Here is a 27,295-nt window from a genome sequence, read left to right on the forward strand (position 1 = left end):
GGCACCCACACTTTAACCCACCACACATGGCCTGCCTATCAACTGTGACGTACCCACGTACACTACTGGGCGGAGATGTGGAGGTATTTAATAAAAGGCCATGCCGGGAGATCGAACCGGTGACCTCCAGCCATTACACGGTGACAGCGTGCCCGTGTCACTTGTAGACTGGAGTAGGCATAGAGACGGGACCGCAGAGTAGCCACGGCTATGGCGAAGGGAGTACTGGACGTGGTGTGCCGGGTATAACGAAGGGCGAGCGTGGAGCGCCGTCGTGTCCTTGACCAATCCTGGCCAGCTCGCTCAAAAAACTCAATAAACAGAAACCCACAGGTACGGGGAAACATTTCTGACGTGGACAGAGAGGGGTGAAATTAAGCACCGCTGCTGTAGAATTCGCAGCGTCTGACCAGCAAAAGCATGACGGGATGTGGGGATCTGCCCACGAGAAGGTACGAACCTCGATTGCCGAGAGTTTCGGACGATCTCTTACGGGGGCTCGGAGAAAACATGCCTTGGTGAGAAAAATGAAGCGAACCAGGTTTTTCGTGACATTTTTCCGTGATTAATATTTTCTTACCATTCCAATATCATTACCGCTGGCATGGCACACGGTAAAAGTTGGATCATACTAACCCGTGGAGTTGGCGTGCGTTATTTTACTTATGTCCCTCAACATTTCACTTTTCACACGGATGTCACAAGTTGATCGTGGAACTGGGCCGTTCATGTTGTGGCTAAACATCCTGAATTATCGTTGCAAAGGCACTTTTCAAATACCCTCTGCGGGTAGAACCAGCGCTTAATCTCAATCTTGGTCAGGGACCCAGAAAACATCCCCACAAATGGCAAGGCACATCCAGTATATCTCTCGCTTATCGGCTGTGGCTACTAGTCACGTATCTCCTGCAGTCTACGGGCGATCGGAAACCATTCCTGCACCAGGCACATCACATCCAATTTTAGTGGTGCTGGCGACCCACACCCTCGTGTGCCGTGCCGGCCTTCATAGGTTCTCGCTAACAGCACTTGCCCCAACAGTCTGTTACAGGCCACACGGGGGATCTTTGTCCGTGAAAAGGCACAAACTCACGCTGGGGGTCTCGTGTCCGGCAGTGCCCGGTCCAGGGGGATCTGATCGCTGACGAACACGTTGAAGGCGCCCTCCCTCCACCTCCGGTCAGCGAGCTCCTGGTCTTCGGGCCGCACCGTCACGCCGTAGCCAAACTGGCCCGGTGCGTGGGGGTCCCGGGGAGACAGCGTGGCGTCCAGCGCCAGCAGGCGGTGCCGCGGCCCCTCCGCCACGGCGGCGCGGCCCGTGCCGTTGGCCGACGCCGCGTGTACGCGGTGGAGCGGGCCGGTGGCCGCCCGGCCTGGGCTGGCGGCGTCACGACTTGCCCGGTTGAGCTCCGGCAAACGCGAATCGTTCCTCCGCCGCGGCGGAGCGGTAAGCGACCTTTCGACGGCTTCGTTCGTTTGGCGGGTCCAGCGTGCGAGCGGCGGGGTGGCGATTTTCATTTTTGCGGAAAGCTTTGCCGTCGCGGACAAGCCACGAGCAACGCCGGCGTCCTGCGTGCGGTTGGCCGTCAACACGCCGGCTGCATCGGCGGATTTATTGGCGACACCGTGCGCTTTTGACACATCGCGTGACTTGACCCCCCCATCGCCCAGTGCGTCAATAATGACCTTTGACGTCGTGCGCCCAATTCGACTTCCTCCGACGCCGCCTCCGTCCGCAATTTCCCCCGCCGGCTTCGTTTCCTTCGCCGCTCCGTTCGCGACGCGCTCCGGCCGACCTCCGTCGGCCTCGTGCCCGGCCGCCACCGGCGAAGTCGCGTTCGCCGGAGCCTCGCCCCGTCGGGCGTCGACGGCCGCCGCGGCTCGCGGGATCGGAGCCCCCCGTGGCTCTTCCGGCCTCGCCGTCTCCACCGGCGGGGCGGATCGCGCCCCCGCCGCGCGGACCTCCGCCGCCTTCGCGTCGGCGTCGGGAAGCGGCGAGCCCGGGCCCGGGCCCGCGGCGGGCCCCGCGGCGCCGACGCCGGGCCGCCCCGCCGCGTTCTCGTTCGCGCCGGCACGCTGGCCGACGACGAACCTCCGCTTGTCCACTTTCGCCGCCGCGGGAGGCTCGCGAGGGCGGCTCGCGTTTCCCTTGGCGGGGTCGGGGGCCCCCCTCCGCCGGCCGAAGCGCTTGTCGACCAAGTTGGGCCGCGGGTCGTCCGCCCCGGGCCCGGGGGCGGCCCGCGTCGAGGCGGCGCCCCCCGCGGCCCGGAGGAAGCCGAAGCGCGGGTGGCGCCTGGTGCGCTCGCCCAGGGCGTCCCGGTCCCCCAGGATCCTCTTCTCCGGCTTGGAATACTCGGAGCCGGCGAAGGAGACGCGCAGCGCGGCCATGTCGAACAGCAGCCACAGCACGGAGGCCGCGACCACCAAGGCGAGCACGCGGCCGCTGCCCCGGCAGAGGCGGCGCAGGCGGCCGCTCAGGCGCACCGCCATGAGGAGGAGATCGTCGCGGCGCCCCTCCCCCGCCCACACCGCCGCTCGGCCCCGCTCGCGCCTCCTCCAGCCGTCTCACGAACCTGAGGGACGGAGGGAGTGGGGGAAGAGAGGGAGGGCAGATTGAGGCAGCACGGAGAAGAGGGGAAGCAGACAAACCCGCAGCGTGACCCCTGTTTAAAAGGAGGCCTTGCAATAGCTGCACGGCCAACGGTGAAAAGACTTTGAACGGCAAGCAAATCTGCTTCTGCCTGCCACGCATTTTGTTCCGGCTCTCACCCGCCGCGTGCATGAGGATAGGCTGTGACGCCCATCGCTAAATTGTATTGTGATGACTTAAAAAGGTGGGGGGGGGGGGGGGGCTTAGCTCCCTCCCCCCCCCCATTGCTATAAGGAGCTGGGTGGCACGTGAGCCGGCAGCACAGGGAGGGTGGTGATGGGCGGTGCTGTTGGGTCACGGTGCGTGAGCGTTGCTGACTAGTGCAGGATCTGCGTTGTGAAGCTAAACGCACCGCGGCGTTATTTTTTTTCCTCCGCTCCGAAGGGCTGTTTCCACGAAAAAAAAACAGAGCTTTTGTTTTCATTTCGTTTAAGGCCGTGTGAATAATATCCACGGTGATGGGATCCGTTCTACTCGAAGTTTCTTTATTTCATCGCAGTATTTTAGGTCACGTCAACTTTTAACATCATCAGTCATGATCAATCCACTGTTGGATCAAAGGCCCTCCCCTTAAGCCATCACCACAATCTCTCATGAGCCTGCATTTTTACAAACACGGTTAAAATGATATTTGTATACACACACACATCATCACTATTATATTAAATCCTACATAACCCCCAACTCACAGTGGCGAGATGTTATGGGTTCGATCCCCACCCTGACACCTGATTTGGAGTTTGCATGTCTCTCTCCCCGAGGTCGTGCGGATTTTTTTCCAGGTCCTTCCGTTTTTTTTTTCCCTCCACATTTAAAATCAACATCGCGCATTCATAGCATTTGGCTGCTAGATATTTCCACGTGACAAGCCACTTCGTTGAGCTATCATTTGTGGCCAGGTCACTTCTGAAAAAGAGCTTTACAGCTCAGTGGGCCTTACCTGGTAAAATAACAAAAAATAGCCCTTGATAGTTTTTAAACCCACCAGCGTAGCCTTTCCAACAGTTGAAAGTCCTTTATACGCAGGGCCAACAGGTTCAGCCACACCTGTGTTTACCTGTGACTCACGGCGGAGGGGAGGGGCAAATGCGGTCGCACCACGTCTAACTCTCGGCAACCAGATCTTATCCAAACACGCGGGCGAAAATCAGGAGAAAAAAAACTCCTCTCGCTACATTCGTCATCGTTACCCGCCTAATAATGAGAGCGTAAATAAGTCGCCGTTTCGGCTCGTGGCCCTCATACAGAGCAGAGAGGGCAGCACTTGACTGTGGACAAGGTCGCCCCAGCTTGGTCGAAGGGATGCAGGTCACACACCGCGGGTTGCTCTGAGAAGGTTGACATTTAAAACGCGTGAACAGTTTTGCGCGCGTGCAGAGCGCTTAAATCGCTCAAGATCTCACCAGATCTCAGTAGCCAATCAGGGAGTTGAGCGAGCCTGGCTAGTACTCGAGTTTGGAGTGAATCCCACGAGACGAGGCAGGGCAGCCGGGCTAGGGTGTGGGCAGCAGAGAGGGCAGTGGAGCAACCAACGACGTTGTAGTCGACTTCAATGCTCCCGAGGTTCACGCTCGTGGTCTTCGCCAACCCGCACTGACCAGCGCGGTGAAGTATGGTCGAGCAACTCCCGCAGACTCTGCGCGGCGTGTAAGAGGCACTCATCCAGCGGTGGATTGACACAAAGAGCCGTTGCACGTGCACAGAATGGCAGGTTGCCCTTGCTTTAGGCGGGTTCGCTTTGTGAGAATTCACGTACACGTGGCCAACCTGTTTATACCAAAAAAAAAGAAATTAATTTAAAGTATGCGGTTTGAATTGACTCATGTGCGGCTATGCGGTCGGACGTGGGACAACATTGTGTACGTACTGTGTGTGCTGTGTGTACCGTGTGTGTACCCTGTGTGTGTACCCTGTGTGTGTGCCCTGTGTGTGTACCCTGTATGTGTGCTGTGTGTACCGTGTGTGTACCCTGTGTGTACCCTGTGTGTACCGTGTGTGTACCCTGTGTGTGTGCTGTGTGTGTGCTGTGTGTACCCTGTGTGTACCCTGTGTGTGCTGTGTGTGCTACTCGGCAGGCAGCTGTCTCCTCGTGCGGTTCCACTTTGTGATCAATTTTTTTTAGAAACGTGCCTTTTAGAGTATTTGGCTGCAATAAATGTCCACGCGACGAGCCACTTCGTTGAGCTGTCATTTGTGGCCGGGTCGCTTCTGAAAAAGAGCTACAGCATAGCTCAGTGGGCCTTACCTGGTAAAATAAAAAAAAAGTTTAGTTGATCGTTTTAACCTTTATTTTCGAATGCATCTTCCGCATAAAGCGAGTACAAACTGTACTGTGTTTTTGTTTTAATGTAAACAGGAAACAGAGTCGAGTCGACAGGACACGAGTCCCAAACAACTGCAGGTGAACACGTGTCAACTGCCTGCAGGTGAACACGTGTCAACTGCCTGCAGGTGAACACGTGTCAACTGCCTGCAGGTGGAACACGTGTCAACTGCAGGTGAACACGTGTCAACTGCCTGCAGGTGAACACGTGTCAACTGCCTGCAGGTTGAACACGTGTCAACTGCAGGTGAACACGTGTCAACTGCACGTGAGCACGTGTCAACTGCACGTGAGAACGTGTCAACTGCCTGCAGGTGGACACGTGTCAACTGCCTGCAGGTGGAATACGTGCAAACTGCAGGTGGAACACGTGCGAACTGCAGGTGGAACACGTGCAAACTGCAGGTGGAACACGTGCAAACTGCAGGTGGAACACGTGTCAACTGCCTGCAGGTGAACACGTGTCAACTGCCTGCAGGTGGAACACGTGTCAACTGCCTGCAGGTGGAACACGTGCGAACTGCAGGTGAACACGTGTCAACTGCAGGTGGAACACGTACAAACTGCAGGTGGAACACGTGTCAACTGCCTGCAGGTGAACACGTGTCAACTGTCTGCAGGTGGGCACGTGTAAACTGCCTGCAGGTGGAACACGTGCGAACTCTCTGTGAACACGTTCCCGTTTGGTTAGCAGCCGCGTCGCTCACTTCACTTTACTCTTGATGCGAAACGACGCCGCCTCCGTTCACCGCGGGTGGAGCGATGAACGAGTTTCTCTCTCCGCCCCCCCTCTCTCTCTCTGTGCCATGACCTCGCCAACTTCGCCTGTGCTCAGGCGAAGATGGCGGTGTACAGAACGAGGAAAAAGATGCTGCAAGGTGACACTGACGGCTGCTCTGTGCTGCTTCCAGTGTTCAGAGACCTGCTTAAAGCGCGGCTCCGCCTGGAGCACGCCATGTACCACACACGTGCCGGTGATGTGCACGTCTTGTTCGAACGCTGGGGAGAAGATGCCCCTCTCTGTACCAGCGTGGACGGCACCCCACGTATTCACCTCCTGAAGCGCTCGCTCGTCACCGTGGCGTGCGCGATGATCACCACCATCACCACCACCACCACCACGTGACTATTCTTTCATGTTGTGCGCAGTGCATTTAGCGCCACAGCGCGTGGATTTATAGCGTTTATTTGTGTTGCTGGTGACTTTGCGTGTTTCATATCGGAATCGCCTCCAGTGCTGTTGCTGCTGGCGGCAATATATTTTTTTAAGTCTGTGTCTGCCGCTGCTGGGCTGGCGTCACGGGCTCACCCGCAATGACACGTGGTGGGCCCGGCGGCTCTGCCAGATGCTGCAAATGAAACCCAGCCGGGCCGGTTCCCCTGGTTGTTGGAGGATGCGAGGAGACAGGGAGAGAAGGAGGAGGGGTGGAGGGAGAGCGCGCCAGAGACACAGAGAGAGTTGATGGGAGATTTCGAGTAGATGGATGGATGCAGCAGCTAGATGCCATGTGTCCACGTTCACAATGTTTGGTTATACCAGGTGAGAAATTCGTAGAGACCACTCCCCTACACTCATTTACGAGAGTGTGCCAGGCCATCGTAAAATGTGAAAACGCAAAGAAACGTTCAATAAATGTACAACGATGAATAATGCAGGGCAAACGCGGTGGGACCATGTGAAATAGGTACATTGAGGAGAGCAAAGGAGATTGCAAGGGATATCGGGGACAGGAGGTTGTGGATTGTCGGCGATCGGATCCGAATACTCCGGGAGACGCTCAACACTCCTCTCAACTGCACGTGGTTACATTTCAAAAATCCGCAGCAGCGTTTTAATACAAAAATATCCTTCCGCCGTAGCCTCAGCAGACTTTTTCTGGCGAGTGCTGTCCGCGAAGAACCTTCTGAAGGCCGGCACTGTGGCACACAATGGGGTGGGTGGTCAACACCGCATCAGGTACTCATTTGAGGCCGAGTCGACCTAGGCGAGATCCAGGGCCGGTTCAGACAATCGTCACTGGACGCGCGCACACACACACAGCGCGTTAACCACACACACACACACACAGCGCGTTAACCACACACACACATCACGTTAACCACACACACACACAGCGCGCTAACCACACACACAGCGCGTTAACCACACACACACAGCGCGTTAACCACACACACAGTGCGCTAACCACACACACACAGCGCGTTAACCACACACACACACAGCGCGTTAACCACACACACACATCACGTTAACCACACACACACAGCGCGCTAACCACACACACAGCGCGTTAACCACACACACATCACGTTAACCACACACACACAGCGCGTTAACCACACACACACAGCTCGCTAACCACACACACAGCGCGTTAACCACACACACACACAGCGCGTTAACCACACACACACAGCTCGCTAACCACACACACAGCGCGTTAACCACACACACACAGCGCGCTAACCACACACACACAGCACGTTAACCACACACACACAGCGCGTTAACCACACACACCGCGCTAACCACACACACAGCGCGCTAACCACACACACACAGCGCGCTAACCACACACACCGCGCTAACCACACACACACACAGCGCGTTAACCACACACACACAGCGCGCTAACCACACACACACAGCGCGCTAACCACACACACACAGCTCGCTAACCACACACACAGCTCGCTAACCACACACACAGCTCGCTAACCACACACACAGCTCGTTAACCACACACACAGCGCGTTAACCACACACACACAGCGCGTTAACCACACACACACAGCGCGCTAACCACACACACCGCGCTAACCACACACACACACAGCGCGCTAACCACACACACACACCACACACACACAGCGCGCTAACCACACACACACACCACACACAGCGCGCTAACCACACACACACCACACACACAGCGTGACTGTGGGGGTGGCGTTACAAGCGGTTGCTGGAAGAACACGTGGCGAGGCGAGGCGACTGATAACAAACTCTCGGATGCCGCTCGTCGCTCACGCGAGAATCCTCACCGCCCGCCCCCCATCATCAACCACGCATCCCCGACTCCGTGGCATCGCTATCAGTTGACGCAGCATCACCCCTCGCCACCATCATCACCATCGCCGTCGTCAAGTACGCAGACCTAGTGCTGCTGCTGCCGCTGTCACGCGTTCACTCCACGTCCCACAGAGCGAGCGAGGAGAGACACATCGGTTTTGAGAGAGACATCGGTTTTGAGAGCGAGGAGAGAGAGAGACGTCGGTTTTAAGAGAGACACATCAGCACCGGGGAATGTGGAGACTCACGCTGACCGAGCGGGTATTCTCGTGGGACGCGAGCCCTCCGCCGCTGATGCTGCTGCTGATGATGCTGATGCCAATGGTGTTGATACCACAACCACCACGTAACTTCTGCATGCGTGGCGCTGCGTTTCCCATTCGCAGCCTCGCCCCTCTTTCCAAGCACGCTCCACCCCTCCTCGGCCCAACTCTCTCGCGACGCTCCTTCTCTCTCCCCCTCTACAACACCCCCCACACACACACCCAAACACACACGCTCCACACACCACACACACACACCACACACACCACACACACCACACACACACTCCACACACACACACTCCACACACACACACACTCCACACACACCACACACACACACTCCACACACTACACACACACACTCCACATACACTACACACACACTCCACATACACTCCACACACACACTCCACACACACACACTACACACACACACACTCCACACACACGACACACACACACTCCACACACACTCCACACACACACACTCCACACACACTCCACACACACACACTCCACACACACTCCACACACGCCACACACACACACGCCACACACACACACACGCCACACACACACACACTCCACACACACACACGCCACACACCACACACACACACACGCCACACACACACACGCCACACACACACACGCCACACACACACACGCCACACACACACACGCCACACACACACACGCCACACACACTCCACACACACACACTCCCTACTGCTCCTTCAGGGCTACTCCCCCCACTCTCACGACCCGGATCGGGGCAGCTCCCCCTTGGGAGTGATGATGTTGATGATGTTGATGATGATGATGTTGATGATAACCCCCCAACCAGCTCTCTCTCGACTCTGGGGCCCCGTGTGTCCCTCGGACTCATGATCGCACGTGTATGCACGTATATGTATATACGTGTATGTACGCGGACCTTCTTTCGCACCGTACGTAGCCAACGCGTGCGAATCGGAGGTGCAGGGGGAATGACAACACGCACTGAACGCAAGACGCAGATAATACTGCGTGTCCCGGATTATAAGACGCACCCCCCCCCCCCCCGCACTTGAAAGTGGGAGTTGGATGTGGGTGTACAGTATACGTAACCACATTTCTATGACTTTAATGTCGACGAAATACATATTTGAAAGAAAATGCTGCAGATGAGAGGGGAGAGGTAGGCGATGTGCCTGTGGTAATTTAAGCATCTTACATTGACAATTTTACATGAACGCTCTGTAAGTATTGCGAATGTGCTGTGTGTGTGTGTTGCTATGGTTTTAATTAACATGACATAGCACGCTGTGCTTAGTGTGCAGTTTGGACTCGAGCCCGAACTTTCCCCGAATGCGCCACCCCAAATACGTGGACTCGCCACCATCTCCCCTCTCATTTCACTACTCCACTCCACTCACTCTCCCCTCTCATCTCACTCTACTCCACTCCACTCACTCTCTCATCTCACTCTACTCCCCTCCACTCACTCTCCCCTCTCATCTCACTACTCCCCTCCACTCTGCCCTCTCATCTCACTCTACTCCACTCACTCTCCCCTCTCATCTCACTCTACTGCACTCCACTCACTCTCCCCTCTCATCTCACTCTATCCCCTCCACTCACTCTCCCCTCTCATCTCACTCTATCCCCTCCACTCACTCTCTCATCTCACTCTACTAGACTCCACTCACTCTCCCCTCTCATCTCACTCTACTCCACTCCACTCACTCTCCCCTCTCATCTCACTCTACTCCACTCCACTCACTCTCCCCTCTCATCTCACTCTACTCCACTCCACTCACTCTCTCATCTCACTCTACTCCACTCACTCTCCCCTCTCATCTCACTCTACTCCACTCCACTCACTCTCCCCTCTCATCTCACTCTACTCCACTCCACTCACTCTCCCCTCTCATCTCAATCTACTCCACTCACTCTCCCCTCTCATCTCACTTTACTCCCCTCCACTCACTCTGCCCTCTCATCTCACTCTACTCCCCTCCACTCTCCCCTCTCATCTGACTCTACTCCACTCCACTCACTCTCCCCTCTCATCTCACTCTACTCCACTCCACTCACTCTCTCATCTCACTCTACTCCACTCACTCTCCCCTCTCATCTTACTCTACTCCACTCCACTCACTCTCCCCTCTCATCTCACTCTACTCTACTCCACTCACTCTCCCCTCTCATCTCACTACTCCCCTCCACTCACTCTGCCCTCTCATCTCACTCTACCCCACTCCACTCACTCTCCCCTCTCATCTCACTCTACTAGACTCCACTCACTCTCCCCTCTCATCTCACTCTACTCCACTCACTCTCCCCTCTCATCTCACTACTCCACTCCACTCACTCTCCCCTCTCATCTCACTCTATTCCCCTCCACTCACTCTCCCCTCTCATCTCACTCTACTCCACTCACTCTCCCCTCTCATTTCACTACTCCACTCCACTCACTCTCCCCTCTCATCTCACTCTACTCCACTCCACTCACTCTCCCCTCTCATCTCACTCCCCTCCACTCACTCTCCCCTCTCATCTCACTCTACTCTACTCCACTCACTCTCTCATCTCACTCCCCTCCACTCCACTCACTCTCCCTTCTCATCTCACTCCACTCCACTCACTCTCCCCTCTCATCTCACTCTACTCCCCTCCACTCACTCTCCCCTCTCATCTCACTACTCCCCTCCACTCACTCTCCCCTCTCATCTCACTCTACTCCACTCCACTCACTCTCCCCTCTCATCTCACTCCACTCCACTCACTCTCCCCTCTCATCTCACTCCGCTCCACTCCACTCACTCTCCCCTCTCATCTCACTCTACTCTACTCCACTCACTCTCTCATCTCACTCCCCTCCACTCCACTCACTCTCCCTTCTCATCTCACTCCACTCCACTCACTCTCCCCTCTCATCTCACTCTACTCCCCTCCACTCACTCTCCCCTCTCATCTCACTACTCCCCTCCACTCACTCTCTCCTCTCATCTCACTCTACTCCCCTCCACTCACTCTCCCCTCTCATCTCACTCTACTCCCCTCCACTCACTCTCCCCTCTCATCTCATTCTACTCCCCTCCACTCACTCTCCCCTCTCATCTCACTCCCCTCCACTCACTCTCCCCTCTCATCTCACTCTACTCCCCTCCACTCACTCTCTCATCTCACTCTACTCCCCTCCACTCACTCTACTCCCCTCCACTCACTCTACTCCCCTCCACTCACTCTACTCCCCTCCACTCACTCTACTCCCCTCCACTCACTCTACTCCACTCACTCTACTCCCCTCCACTCACTCTACTCCACTCACTCTACTCCCCTCCACTCACTCTACTCCCCTCCACTCACTCTACTCCACTCACTCTACTCCCCTCCACTCACTCTACTCCACTCACTCTACTCCCCTCCACTCACTCTCCCCTCTCATCTCACTCTGCTCCCCACCACTCACTCTCTCATCTCACTCTATCTCCTCCACTCACTCTCTCATCTCACTCTACTCCCCCCTCTCATCTCACTACTCCCCTCCACTCACTCTCCTACCTCTCAGTGCCCATCTCACTGCACCCCCCCCCCCTCCACGCACTCTCCCTTCCCCCCAGACTCAAGAACTTAGCTTCCCCCCTCTGCCTCTGACTCACTGCCTCCTTCGCTCTCCGCGATATTCAAACTTCCACTGCCGGACGAAGGCCCTCCTCAAGCCATCGTCATCTCTTTAACGGACCGCGCGATGTAACAAACAAACAACAAAAAAACATCCGTCTCGCTGCATGCCGTGCACGAGCAGCTGATGCCATGGGCTCCTCCGCGTGGCGACGTCTCTCTAGAGCGTGGCGACGTCTCTCTAGAGCGTGACGACATCCCTCTAGAGCGTGGCGACGTCTCTCTAGAGCGTGGCGACGTCCCTCCAGAGCGTGGCGACGTCTCTCTAGAGCGTGGCGACGTCTCTCTAGAGCGTGGCGACGTCCCTCTAGAGCGTGGCGACGTCCCTCTAGAGCGTGGCGACGTCCCTCTAGAGCGTGGCGACGTCCCTCTAGAGCGTGGCGACGTCCCTCTAGAGCGTGGCGACGTCCCTCTAGAGCGTGGCGACGTCCCTCTAGAGCGTGGCGACGTCCCTCTAGAGCGTGGCGACGTCTCTCTAGAGCGTGGCGACGTCTCTCTAGAGCGTGGCGACGTCTCTCTAGAGCGTGGCGACGTATCTCTAGAGCGTGGCGACGTCCCTCTAGAGCGTGGCGACGTCTCTCTAGAGCGTGGCGACGTCCCTCTAGAGCGTGGCGACGTCTCTCTAGAGCGTGGCGACGTCTCTCTAGAGCGTGGCGACGTCCCTCTAGAGCGTGGCGACGCCCCTCTGGAGCGTGGCGACGTCCCTCTAGAGCGTGGCGACGTCTCTCTAGAGCGTGGCGACGTCCCTCTAGAGCGTGGCGACGTCCCTCTAGAGCGTGGCGACGTCCCTCTAGAGCGTGACAACGTCTCTCTAGAGCGTGGCGACGTCCCTCTAGAGCGTGGCGACGTCTCTCTAGAGCGTGGCGACGTCCCTCTAGAGCGTGGCGACGTCCCTCTAGAGCGTGGCGACGTCTCTCTAGAGCGTGGCGACGTCCCTCTAGAGCGTGGCGACGTCTCTCTAGAGCGTGGCGACGTCTCTCTAGAGCGTGGCGACGTCTCTCTAGAGCGTGGCGACGTCTCTCTAGAGCGTGGCGACGTCTCTCTAGAGCGTGGCGACGTCCCTCTAGAGCGTGGCGACGTCCCTCTAGAGCGTGGCGACGTCCCTCTAGAGCGTGGCGACGTCCCTCCAGAGCGTGGCGACGTCCCTCTAGAGCGTGGCGACGTCCCTCTAGAGCGTGGCGACGTCCCTCTACAGCGTGGCGACGTCTCTCTAGAGCGTGGCGACGTCTCTTTTGAGCGTGGCGACGTCTCTCTAGAGCGTGGCGACGTCTCTCTAGAGCGTGGCGACGTTCCTCCAGAGCGTGGCGACGTCTCTCTAGAGCGTGGCGACGTCTCTCTAGAGCGTGGCGACGTCCCTCTAGAGCGTGGCGACGTCTCTCTAGAGCGTGGCGACGTCTCTCTAGAGCGTGGCGACGTCTCTCTAGAGCGTGGCGACGTCTCTCTAGAGCGTGGCGACGTCCCTCTAGAGCGTGGCGACGTCTCTCTAGAGCGTGGCGACGTCTCTCTAGAGCGTGGCGACGTCCCTCTAGAGCGTGGCGACGTCTCTCTAGAGCGTGGCGACGTCTCTCTAGAGCGTGGCGACGTCTCTCTAGAGCGTGGCGACGTCTCTCTAGAGCGTGGCGACGTTCCTCCAGAGCGTGGCGACGTCTCTCTAGAGCGTGGCGACGTCCCTCTAGAGCGTGGCGACGTCCCTCTAGAGCGTGGCGACGTCCCTCTAGAGCGTGACAACGTCTCTCTAGAGCGTGGCGACGTCCCTCTAGAGCGTGGCGACGTCTCTCTAGAGCGTGGCGACGTCCCTCTAGAGCGTGGCGACGTCCCTCTAGAGCGTGGCGACGTCCCTCTAGAGCGTGGCGACGTCTCTCTAGAGCGTGGCGACGTCCCTCTAGAGCGTGGCGACGTCTCTCTAGAGCGTGGCGACGTCTCTCTAGAGCGTGGCGACGTCTCTCTAGAGCGTGGCGACGTCTCTCTAGAGCGTGGCGACGTCTCTCTAGAGCGTGGCGACGTCCCTCTAGAGCGTGGCGACGTCCCTCTAGAGCGTGGCGACGTCCCTCTAGAGCGTGGCGACGTCCCTCCAGAGCGTGGCGACGTCCCTCTAGAGCGTGGCGACGTCCCTCTAGAGCGTGGCGACGTCCCTCTACAGCGTGGCGACGTCTCTCTAGAGCGTGGCGACGTCTCTTTTGAGCGTGGCGACGTCTCTCTAGAGCGTGGCGACGTCTCTCTAGAGCGTGGCGACGTTCCTCCAGAGCGTGGCGACGTCTCTCTAGAGCGTGGCGACGTCTCTCTAGAGCGTGACGACGTCCCTCTAGAGCGTGGCGACGTCCCTCTAGAGCGTGGCGACGTCTCTCTAGAGCGTGGCGACGTCTCTCTAGAGCGTGGCGACGTCTCTCTAGAGCGTGGCGACGTCTCTCTAGAGCGTGGCGACGTCTCTCTAGAGCGTGGCGACGTCCCTCTAGAGCGTGGCGACGTCTCTCTAGAGCGTGGCGACGTCTCTCTAGAGCGTGGCGACGTTCCTCCAGAGCGTGGCGACGTCTCTCTAGAGCGTGGCGACGTCTCTCTAGAGCGTGGCGACGTTCCTCCAGAGCGTGGCGACGTCTCTCTAGAGCGTGGCGACGTCTCTCTAGAGCGTGGCGACGTCCCTCTACAGCGTGGCGACGTCCCTCTAGAGCGTGGCGACGTCCCTCTAGAGCGTGGCGACGTCCCTCTAGAGCGTCGCCACTACATATGTAGCGACTACACATGTCGCTACTTTTGCTACGAGGATATGATCCGGCACTGCCCTCACCCCTATCCCGTCTCGAGTCACTCCGGCGCCTCTTTGCGCACTTCCAGCCCCGGCTCGCGTCGTGCGTCTGAGCCTTTGCCGCTGCACGGCCGAGGTCAAAGTTCAATTGTCGTCGGTCGAACGGAGAATAAAAATGGCCCAGATGATTATTTCGATTGCCTTGGACGCGGGGGACTGACGAGGGTTGTTTGTGGACGCTCGTCCAGTAAATGGGTGAGCACAATGGCTGCAAAGGGGCCGTCCATAAATGACGTCACGCACCTAGGGGGGGGGGGGTCAGGCGTGACGATGTGTGACGAGGGGGGGGGGTTGAGAAATGTGACGTCACATCAAAATGCGCAACTTTAAAAAATATAAACAACACGTTCTACTTAAATAAATAGACTTTTTAATAAATGTTTACTCCTACAACATCAGAGTGCAGCACCACATTAAATACGCACTACAATGATAATAGTTTAAAGCGATTTGAAGCATGTTTTTTTTTGGGGGGGGGGCAGAGCTTTGTGACGTCATATTTGAGGGGGGGGTCTCACTTTTTGTGACGCCCTGTGACGAGGGGGGGGGGGTCAAACATCGTCCAAAATCGCGTGATGTCATTTATGGACGGCCCCAATGCACAGACGCACAGACTTGTCCCAAATATCCACTCATTCTCCCATTCATTCGCTGCTTCTGCTGCTGCTACGCCTTTCCCTTCATCGATGAACGCGCCGTTGAGTCTCACTGCACACGCGGTATTTTTTTTTTCACAATGGGCCCAAACTTGACATGTTTTGCCCCTATCCGTACAATAATACACTGGGAGGTAATTAATCACCTCCAGTAGGCTACTTCCTGCAGTGCCAATGCCCCGCTACTTCTCAAATTTCAACTCTGAAAAGTTTGCACACTGCCCCGAGGATGTCACCACTACCACTGTCACCACCACTACCAACCACCACCATCACCACCACCATCACCACCACTACCAACCACCATCACCACTACCATCACTACCAACCACCATCACCACCACCACTACCATCACCACCACTACCAACCATCATCACCACCACTACCAACCACCATCACCACCACTACCATCACCACCACTACCAACCACCATCACCACCACTACCAACCACCATTACTACCACTACCATCACCATCACCACCAACCACCACCACCACTACCAACCACCATCACCACCACTACCATCACCACCACCAACCAACCACTACCAACCACCATCACCACCATCACCACCACCACTACCATCACCACCAACCACCATCACCACCACTACCAACCACCATCACCACCACCATCACCACCTTCACCACCACCATCACCACCAACCACCATCACCACCATTACTACCAACCACCATCACCACCACTACCATCACCACCACTACCACCATCACCACCACTACCACCATCACCACCACCACCACCATCACCACCACTACCATCACCACCACTACCAACCACCACCATCACCACCAACCACCATCACCACCACTACCAACCACTACCATCACCACCACTACCATCACCACCAACCACCATCACCACCACCATCACCACCACCATCACCACCACCAACCCACCACTACCATCACCACCACCATCACCACCACTACCACCATCACCATCACCACCACTACCAACCACCATCACCACCACTACCAACCACCATCACCACCACTACCAACCACCATCACCACCACCAACCACTATCTCCCCACCAAGCCACCATCACCACCACCATCACCACCACTACCATCACCACCAACCACCATCACCACCACCATCACCACCACCAACCCACCACTACCATCACCACCACCATCACCACCACTAGAACCACCATCACCACCACTACCAACCACCATCACCACCACCAACCACCATCTCCCCACCAAGCCACCATCACCACCACTACCATCACCACCAACCACCATCACCACCACTACCAACCACCATCACCACTACCAACCACCATCACCACCACTACCAACCACCATCACCACCACCAACCACCATCTCCCCACCAAGCCACCATCTCCCACCAAGCCACCATCACCACCACTACCATCACCACCAACCACCATCACCACCACTACCAACCACCATCACCACTACCAACCACCACCACTACCAACCACCATCACCACCACCAACCACCATCTCCCCACAAGCCACCATCTCCCCACCAAGCCACCATCACCACCACCATCACCACCACTACCAACCACCATCACCATCACCACCACCATCTCCCCACCAAGCCACCACCACCATCACCATCTCCCCCACCAAGCCACCACCACCACCAACCATCATCACCACCACCATCACCACCACCAACCACCATCATCACCACCATCTCCCCACCAAGCCACCATCACCACCACCATCACCACTACCATCACCACCACCATCACCATCTCCCCACCAAGCCACCATCACCACCACCACCATCACCACCACCAACCACCACCATCACCACCACCATCACCACCACCATCACCATCTCCCCACCAAGCCACCGCTTTCATCCAGCCGTCCAAGGGGGCCAGGGGATGGGCCATCGCCTCTCCTGATCCACCACGTGCGCAGCCGCCGCTTGTATCGACACTGCCGCGCCCGTCAGCAACCTGCAAGCACTCGAGTGGCCCGAAGGTGGCACTGTGACTCCCTCCCTCCTCCTCCGACTCGTCAACTCGCTCGCCGAGACCCCACGAGAGGGTGGGGGGATGGGGGGTCGGGTGGCATGGGTACTAGGGAAGGGTTCCTTACAGTGGATGTGAGCAAAGCCACGTGGGGGTGGAGGATATAACCGAGTTGGGGCTCAATCGGTGAGACGAACGAACGTAAGGAACGGGACTCGCGTGAGCGCTGCTGCTGCTGTGCGCCCGTGACATCCCGAGACGAACCCCAGATGGCGAGGCGCTGCCTGGCACGGGGAGGGAGAGGCCCGCACTTTGTTGTGTATGCGGTAGGACGCTCGCCAATCCGAATCTCACCAATGCCCCTAAAGCCAACCGTGAACCCGCATTAGCTCATCAGTTCCAACTATCACCCCCGACCGCTAATATGACAAATTACACTGATTGGACTAATTGCCATTACCGTACGAGCCAATTACCGCGATAACTCCATCCCGTGCTGTTTGCTAACATCTGCCAATCACAACACAGCCACTCTCCCCTCCACCGAAACCCTCTCCGTATCACCCCCCCCTCCACCCATTCGCCCTCCATCAGTCCTCTCTCCACTCGTCATTCGCTTCTCACGCTGGGCAGTAACAGCGCCCTCTAGTGGCCCAGGGTTAGACAGGCGGTGGTGGGGGGTGGTGGTGGGGGGGTGGTGGTGGGGTGGTGGTGGTGGGTGGGTGGTGGTGGGGGGGGTGGTGGGGGGTGGTGGTGGGGGTGGTGGGGGTGGGTGGTGAGACTTCAGTTGCCCGGGCTCGGCACCCCCAGCCCCTGGCTCTGTTGAGTCCCCCCACAACCACCCCACAACCACCCCCCCCCCGCTCACCCCACGACGGGAGGCGAGAGGAGCCCGGAGCCAGGACGCGAGAGGCAGACGGGGCCATGGAGGAGGAGGAGGCGGTGCAGACGCGTTCAGTGGAGCACATCCTCACCCTGCTGATGGCGCAGGTGAGGCTCCCCCTTGTGGCTCCACCTGGACCCTCAGATTATCTCGGAGCCCCCCCCCCACCCCCGTGTGTGTGTGTGACGCTCCCCCCTCACCCACCCCACCCCACACCCCACAAAGTAGCGGCAGCGTAGCGGTTAGCGCGTTGCACTACGAACCTGGCCACCCGAGTTCGATTCCAACACCAGTGACGATTATCTGAACCGGTCCTGGGCCTCCCCTAGGTCGACTCAGCCTAAAATGAGCGCCTAGCGCGGTGTGTAAACATCGCCACTAGGGAGACAAAGGCGGCCGGGCGTGGTGCTGGCCCATGCACCTCCTCGTGTGCCGTACCGGCCTTCATAGGTGCTCGCTAACATCACTTGCCCCAACAGTCTGTGCAGGCTATACGTGGGGGATCTTTGTCTTTGTGAGTAGAAACTCCCTTCGCCTTTCCAGGTGAGGTCGCTGGCTGAATTTGCAAGCGTGTGGAAACTGGCAGTTCGTTGCTGCAGCTGCTGCTGAGTTTATGTTATATTTGGTGACAACGAGCATGCTTTTTGGGTGCAAGCGCTACAGGTGTCACCTTCCGCGTGCGCTGAGCACTTACCGTGGCGGCTGAGCGGCGTTCGCGATTGATCGAGTGTGGCATTCGGTGCCCTGTGATGGACCGCGTGAGAGGTGCCCCGCTGATTTGTACCTTTTAGGAGGCAGACTTGGAGGCGTGGGCGCGTTAATATAATCAATGTTTTAGAGCCGTTCAGTTTTCTTCGTTCAGTTGGCACGGATTTGATATTCGCGACTGTGGGAGGGTTACGGCTGTAAATTAATTTCCCAGCAGATTGTTCAGCCAGCTTGTGATTTTTGTTTGGTTGTTCATGCGCGGCTACAAAGCTCAGTACCGCTTCGTGGGGAGCCAATAGTCGTCATCCTATCCAAAATGCTGACCCTGCCAGAGGAATGTGGAATTTCCACCACAGGCTCAGGGGGCCATGCTCTATTGAGATGACTCCGGTACTCGCTTGTACAGGCACGACACTTTGACTCGCTTTGAAAGTTCCACACATTTTGAACCCCAAATATCTGATCAACCATAATGAATGATCGTACAAACTCCATGCGCTGTTGCGCGGCTTGCGTCTCCACGTGTTAACACAAATGTGCATTTGTCCAAAGAGACCGGTGCACAGTTTGCTTGCTTCCTTCGATATTGCTCTGGACAGCCACACACGTTTCTTTCGAACTGCTCCCTTGTGCTGAGCTGTCAGCACGGTTTGGCTACGCGCGGCGCGAAAGAAGTTCAACGTACATGCAACGCAGCCCACGGTAAACACGGGACGTTGGCACGTTTGCCGGGAAGGCCGACGGGGCCGAACCGCATTTGTCTATTCCCGATGTGGAGGCGCGGCATCTCGCGCCACTTCTCCTAAATGTTGGATCCACCCGTGAAGTTTTACGAGGTGGAGGGGCTCGCGATGTTGTGCGCCGTCGCCGTACCAGCAAACTCCGCCCGTGCGCAGACCACTCCCGTCCTCTCTGCATTCTAGGAGGCCCGGGGGATCATTTCTGAAAACCGACCCACAGATGCGAAGAAGTTGCAAGAACGTCCGTCCAATTTTAGGGCGCAGCTATTTTCATTGACACAAGTTGCGTGGTCGTGGCGGCGGCGCTGCGGTGCTAAACGCTTGTGGCAGTGGCTACTTCTACAACTACGGAATCGGGGTGTCTCCGTTGGGTTAGCAACACGATGTTCGCAAAAAAACATTCGCGCAAATGAAACTCCGCACGGTCGTTTTGCATGCGCACATAGAGAGGGCACCGTGGAAGTCCCACTCCTCATGCAAAGTCCGACGTAATCATCAGCAGCAGCAGCCATGACCTATCCACTGCTGGATGAAGCCTTCTCCAAGCCTTTTTTTTATATCAAGGTTCAACAATCAATCGTGCTCCTGCGCAAGAGCCAATCTGGTCACTCCATCTCCGCAATGGACGACCTCTCGGAGAGAGTTCCCTCCGTCGGCCACCGCCGCTCTCGTCCAAATCCCTTCGAACTCTTCCTAGCCAAGGGGGGGCTGGGGGGGGATCACAAACGGGAGGACGCCCGTCGTGGAGACAGAGCGATGAAATATTAGATCACGTGTGGGAGCGAGAGTCAGTACAGTGTGACTAGACCATGGTCGTGGCGTGGGGAGGTATTTCATCTAGCAGTGGATAGGACATGACGTATTATGGTGGACAATTAGAGGCTTTCATACCAGCACTGCTCTATATAAAGTGTTGAGAGGGTTTGTTTAGGAAATTAATAATTTGCCGATTACTCCATGGAGCAATAGGTAATTGTCTCGCATAACGTCATGCTTTAATCGGTTATGTTCAAAAGTAAGGTCATATATTTTTTTTTCTTAAACGCATGTTTATTAGTTGGTTGAAGTCACGGCACCCCGCTAAGTTCGTAACGTTTCGTAACGTGATCTGCGCATGGATGGGCGGCAGCTGTTCTTGCGTTCAGCCCCAGCCGCCGACACGCTCACAAAATAAAAGGTTACAGTAATCATGAAAATGTAATCAACCGATGCATCGTTCAGTGACGTTAATCTTATTGCATGCTAAAACATGAGAGTACAAATATGAAATTACCCATACCACCTGCTTCCTCTGCTAATTTGATAACACGCAGCCCATTAGTCGTGATCTTACCGGTAGCTTTGTCAGTCCACTGCCAGATGACAACCTCTCTTCATGCTGACGATGACCTCCTCTCTCCATGCTGGAGAGGAGGAGGTCATCGTCCGGGCGGTGTATGTCTGGTACTTAGTTGCGACTGTTAGTGTAACTACCCATATGCCAATTACAAAATTGGTCATCATAAATGTTATCCTTGCAGTCACGAAAGCTTTAAATCGAAATTTAATGTTATTCTCATCAAGGCCCCATTGTGTATAGTGAAATTTCCAACTCTTAGCATCCTCTCATCTCTAGCCTCTCTCTGTGTTATGAAGAGCCATTTTCCAAAATGTAGCGTATACTATATATATTTCCTCTCAAGACCACACACAGTGTTATTGACAATTGTGTAAATTTTTGTTATTTCTCAAAGGTCAGATATTTGACCATACTTCACCACACCGGTAAGTGTGGGTCGGCGAAACGCGGGGAGAATTAGCGCCGGTTTCGGATATCGCTCACCGCTCATATTTCACCTGGCCAGAAATCAAACTCGTAGCGCCAGGCTCTAACCACTCTCAGAGACTACCACCACAACGCCACGTGTCCTAGATTCACACACACACACGTCCGGTTTTAGCCGCTGTAAGGTGATCGCGCACGTGGCCGGGCCCAGCCTTGATCCTTCCACTGCTGCCTCGGTGTGACGATGCCGGCGGAATGGCTGGCATTCGGGCCCGTAAAATCCGCGCCTTCTTTAGACAGCTGCTTGCCTCTCTCACGACCCGGTTGTTGGGGGGTGGAGGGGAGGGTGCTGTGACCAAAATATGGGTTCCCTGGCGGGTGAAATATACCTCTCTTTCATTTTACAAGCCGATCCCGCGCGTCAGATATTTTTTTGCGTTGGTTCCTTTCGTGTGGACTAACTGCGTAAGGTCAAACTAGATTCGAAGCTTTCGTGACCGCAGGGATTACTCTTTGGTTCTTTTCGGTACAGTCACGTGGAAAGAAATTAAATAAAATAATAATAGAATACGACGTTGCGATTGCAAAACAAGCAACCATCATCAGGTCCAAATGAATGAGAAAACGAACGGAGTAAACTTGGAAATATAATGCAATGCAACACAGAGAATCGGCCAACACAAGAGCCAACACCTCACCTGGTTAATTATGTTCCTCCAAAATATTGCTAAATTTGAGAGAGAGAGAGACGAAACATAGTAAGGTCACACAGAGTTCAGGTGTCTCCCTGCTCTAAACGAGCGATGAGCAGCAGCCACCTCTGCTGGCCGTTGTCAACGTCAGGGGGCTTCAGTATTCCGCATTCCTATGGCATGCACAGGTCTCGGGGAGAGCTGTTACTTAGTTTCAATCAGCCTCGGAGGAATGGCCGGGGAAAAGTTGACCCCCCCCCACCCCGCGCCCGAGACTGGAATCGGAGCTTGCGGCCATGGGGCGCCGGTGCCCCTGCAGGCAAGTAAAGGGGGGGGGGGGGAGGGGGGGGGGCTCCGCTAGAGGGAGCACTTTAGAGAGCCCCTCCAGAGTGGCATTTGGCCTTATCTTCCACACTGGCCAGGAACACGTGGGAATTGCACGCAAATTACCCAATTGGAATAATAAGAAAAAGCAGCAATCCTCGCCCCTACTGGCAGACTGATGCCTCAAGGTCACTTGCAAATGAGACTCCTCCTGCTCTCTTGAGCGCCCACCGCCTGGTTAAAGAAAGTAAACCGAACACCTTACCCCCCCCCCCCCCCCGCTTACCTTACTCGCGACCCGCCGATCACCCGCCTGAGGACGAGCCCAGTGGACACAGCTTGGTGGACCAAGGCGGCTGGGAAGATTCAAGAAACTTTCAACTGCCGCGCCGGGCGATGGAACCGGTGACTCCGGGAAGGCAAAGCCAGCGCGACAGCTCTGAAGCCCTGTGGCAGCACCTCCATGGATAAGGACCCCCCCCCCCCCACTATTCACTACCACTGGCGAGGTGTTAACTCCCTCGCCTGGTATGCAGGAGGCGTGGGTTCGATCCCGACCCTGACGCCTGCTGCTGTATATTTTGAGTTTGTGTGTCTCTCTCTCATCATCATCACGGTGGCTAGGAGATGTTAACTCCCTCGCCTGGTATGCAGGAGGTCGTGGGTTCCATCCCGACCCTGACGCCTGCTGCTGCTGTATATTTGGAGTGTGCGTGTCTCTTTCTCTCCCCGCGATAGCCAGGTCGCTTCTGAAAAAAGGAGCCACACACGTAGATCAGGGGCCGTCCATAAATGACGTCACGCACCCGGGGGGGGGGGGGTCAGACATTTGTGACGATGTGTGACGAGGGGGGGGGGTTTGAGAAATGTGACGTCACATCAAAATGCGCAACTTTAAATAAATATAGACAACACGTTCTACTTAATTAAATAGACTTTATAATAAATGTTTTCTCCTACAACATCAGAGTGCAGCGCCACATTAAATACGCACTACAATGACAATAGTTTAAAGCGATTTGAAGCATGTTTTATTTTTTGTGGAGGTGGGGGGGGCAGAGTTTTGTGACGTCATATTTCAGGGGGGGGGGGGTCTGACTTTTTGTGACGCCGTGTGACGATGGGGGGGTGGGGGGGGGGCGGGGGTCAAAAATCTTCCAAAATCGCGTGACGTCATTTATGGACGGCCCCTTTTAGCGGGCCTCACCTGGCCAACAGAAACATCGTTTCAGTCGGCGGTTTAACGGCCACGCGTTACGTGCTCCACGCAGACCACCACCCTCGTGAACTGGCAGGCGGCTCGGCGCTGGCCAGCCGGGCCGGCGGAGGCGGCCGGGGCTGCGCGGGCCGGGCGTGACCTCCGGGGGGCCGTGGAGCGCTTCGCCTGCCTCGGGGAGCTGCTGGCCGCCCAGGAGCCCCAGCTGGAGCCGGCCGCACTGCGGGCCAGCGCCGACGTCCGCGGAGCGGGTGCGGAGGGACGCGGGGGTCGGTGGGGGGGGGGGGCACAGGGGTGGGGGGGGAGGGGAAGTGGAGGGGGGGGGCGGACACGGTGGTGGGGGGTTCAGAGGCGGCGGGACATGGGGGAGGTGGGACGTGGGAGTCGCGGGGGGTGAGGGGGGGGGGGGACACGTGGGGCAGTGATGACTTCGCGCGTCGGCTTGCCGCTCGTTGCGGAGGTTGGCGGTGGTTCGAACCCTGCGGCCGTCCCGGCTAATGCTGAGGGCGTACGAAACGCGTGCCGTCTGCGTCGCAGCAGACGTTGAAGGTGCCGTGTGCGCCGGTGCTCATGGTCCAAATTTGCCAAATTTCAACGTTTTACAGCGAGCCCAGCCCTGCGCCGTGATCTCGGCGCCACGCAGCTGTGGCTCCTGAGCACCGGGACCAAAGGCTCGCGTTGGAGGAGAGGCAGCTTGCTCTCAAGTTGGTTATTTGATTTTTTTTTCCCCCCACTGATTTGGATTTGCGATCTTTTTTCGTGCATAATCAACGGAAAATTAGTTTCCAGTGACGCGCATCAATTAGCCCGTCTGTCCGTGGCCAAGGGCACGTGTGGGATCTGCTAATGGAGACCACCTACGTGGAGCCCTCATCCAGCGGTGGATTGAATGGGCATGTAACGCAAGGCCCCCCCCCCCCCCCCGCTCATACTCGTCGAGCTCGGATGTGGCCTCGCCAACGGGCTGCACCTGCGGCCGCTTATCCGCGAGGTTCGTCTCCGATGGAGATTTTAGCGGCGTCTCTGGCGCGCGCGCTCGCAGGCAGGAGGATCGCGGAGCTGATGGGCGCAGGTGTCCAGGGAGGGCAGGAGGAGGAGGAGGAGGACGACCCTGCTCCGGATCGAGGTCAGAGGTCAGGGCTCCCGGACGCCGCGCCGGAGCAGCCCGGGCTGGCGCGAGCGGCCCGCCTGCTGCTCTCCTCCGTGGCACGCACGCTGCTCCTGGCCGACCGCGCCGCCATCAAGCACATCGTCGGATTCCGCAACCAGGTGCGAGCGTGTGTGTGTGCGTGCCTCCCGGTAGGGAGCGGTGGCGCGGTTGTCTAACCGTGGCACGGCCGAGTCAGTCACCGTGGCATGGCCGAGTCAGTCACCGTGGCGAGGTTGTCTCACCGTGGCGTGGCTGGGTGCAGGTGCTGCAGAGTCTGGAGGGCCTGGAGAGTGCTGAGAGCCCTGCGGAGATGGTGCTGGCCTTCAACGACTTCTCCGAAGCCATCGAGCCCTTCGTCAACCTCTCGGCCGAGCGGGAGCAGGTGTGCCCCACTGTCCCTCTCACACCATCATCACCTACATCATCATCATCATCATCTCCTACATCATGATCATCACCTACATCATCATCATCATCACCTACATCATCATCATCATCTCCTACATCATCATCATCACCTACATCATCATCATCATCTCCTACATCATGATCATCACCTACATCATGATCATCACATACATCATCATCATCATCACCTACATCATCATCATCATCATCTCCTACATCATGATCATAACCTACATCATCATCATCACATGCATCATCATCATCACCTACATCATCATCATCATCTCCTACATCATCATCATCACCTACATCATCATCATCTCCTACATCATGATCATCACCTACATCATGATCATCACATACATCATCATCATCATCACCTACATCATCATATTAATCATCTCCTACATCATGATCATCACCTACATCATCATCATCATCACCTACATCATCATCACCTACATCATCATCATCATCATCTCCTACATCATGATCATTACCTACATCATCATCATCTCCTATATCATGGTCATCACATACATCATCATCATCATCTCCTACATCATGATCATCACCTACATCATCATCATCATCACCTACATCATCATAATCACCTACATCATCGCAATCATATTCGTCGTAGTCACAATTTGCTTTCGCCCCATTAGGGATCTGAGCAGTTCGTGTGCCAGTGCTGAATGGATTGATGCATGGCAAGATCACGAGAGTCGATGGTGGATTCGGGAGGCCTTCATCCAGCAGTGGATTGACCATAACCAATGATGATAGTGGTGATCGACGTCTGTCTCCACAATTTTGGCAGCCTAACACCAGATGGGGGGCTACTGTTTTGTGCTATCTCAGAGGTCGTGTCTCTACTGTTTAGGAGCTACAGGATGCGTGGCAGAACGGAGAGTTGGCAAGGTGTGGTGGCATCTACTGTATTGACCATGATGGCATGATTATTTTAATCTTGGTTGGCAGCATGGCACTGTAGGAGAGAACTTGGCCTGCGGTGGGAAGATCATAAATCCCTGTCAAGGGTCGCCTCTTCGTCTCCCTACACTCGATGAAATCGGTAGCGCTGCTGTCAGGCCGTTCCATGAATTATCCGTGCAATGGTAATGTGGAATTTCCGCCACGAGCTCAAGACTGACCGACACAGATGAGCACGGTCAAAAACACTTGCGTTCAGTTTGTTGCGCCTCCGGTTTCGGCTACGTACGGCGCGAAAAAAATTCAACCGTACGTGCGCACGACAATAGGTGTGCTCTCCTGGCTTGAGGGGGGGGGGGGGGGTGCGTGAACTCGTGAGAATCGGTCTCTCCGCGCCGGCGCTCAGGATCTCAAGGACGAGCGGCAGGCGGCGCGGATCGGAGCCGCTCGGGATGTGCTGGAGAAGGCCCCCATGATGCTGCTCGCTGCGTGCAAGGCAAGTGAGGTTGCCTGCCGCACGCGCTGCAACCGCAGCGCCGGATTATTCTAGGAGCAAAAGTAGCTACATGTGTAGTAGCTACATATGTAGTAGCTACTACATATGTAGCTACTAATGTAGTAGCTACGACACGTGTAGTAGCTACACGTGTAGTAGCTTCACGTGTAGTAGCTACACGTGTAGCAGCTACACGTGTAGCAGCTACACGTGTAGCAGCTACACGTGTAGCTGCTACATATGTAGTAGCTACGGGCCCCGCACTTTCAAGGGCCCCGCGCTAAATGCTTTCAAGCTATCAATTCCGGTTCGGTGATTCTGCACATGCTCTATTACTATAGTACTATACCGCCTTCGACTTGTACGAACGACCGGGTGTTTAAGGTTTAGCGATTTGTCGTATTATCTGGCTGCACGGCAAATGAAAAAATCCAATTACTTTACTATGCAAGCAAAACAATGTGCGTTCACATTTGTACGTGTTTTTTAATTATTATTATTAGGGCCCCTTCATAGCATATGTCACAGGCCCCGCACTGCGCACCGTGGTATGC

General features: G+C 56.1%; 2 protein-coding genes across 6 annotated transcripts in view; one reads left to right on the plus strand and one right to left on the minus strand.

Moving 5' to 3' along the window:
* The window catches only part of LOC116944346 (polypeptide N-acetylgalactosaminyltransferase 5-like), a 29,830-nt gene extending 11,459 nt beyond the window's left edge, over positions 1–18,371 (minus strand). The window contains exons 1-2 of one of the 4 annotated variants that reach the window (XM_076069193.1): positions 18,292–18,371; positions 1,094–2,573 (exon numbers count right to left, since the gene is read on the minus strand). In XM_076069193.1, the coding sequence (XP_075925308.1) occupies positions 1,094–2,490 (1,397 nt within the window). In that variant the 5' untranslated portion in view covers positions 2,491–2,573; positions 18,292–18,371. Of the gene's footprint in view, positions 1–1,093; positions 2,574–4,053; positions 5,210–8,294; positions 8,503–18,291 lie in introns of those variants that run through there. The other 3 variants (XM_076069191.1, XM_032957909.2, XM_076069192.1) reach the window with 3 other exon arrangements.
* Positions 18,187–27,211, plus strand: LOC116950800 (alpha-catulin-like). 2 transcript variants are annotated; one of them, XM_076069196.1, is made up of 5 exons: positions 18,187–18,413; positions 23,807–24,002; positions 24,794–25,020; positions 25,164–25,283; positions 26,652–27,211. In XM_076069196.1, exons 1-5 carry the CDS (start codon positions 18,348–18,350, stop codon positions 26,793–26,795), a joined length of 753 nt encoding a protein of 250 aa, XP_075925311.1. In that variant the 5' UTR covers positions 18,187–18,347; the 3' UTR covers positions 26,796–27,211. The 2 variants fall into 2 exon arrangements, with proteins under 2 accessions (XP_075925311.1, XP_075925312.1); XM_076069197.1 differs by having other exon boundaries at positions 25,978–26,792.
* Positions 27,212–27,295: the final 84 nt, after the last annotated feature.

This window comes from Petromyzon marinus, chromosome 2 (genome assembly GCF_048934315.1).
Source record: "Petromyzon marinus isolate PM22_M1 ecotype Great Lakes invasive population chromosome 2, UKy_Petmar_22M1.pri1.0, whole genome shotgun sequence".
NCBI lineage: Eukaryota > Metazoa > Chordata > Hyperoartia > Petromyzontiformes > Petromyzontidae > Petromyzon > Petromyzon marinus.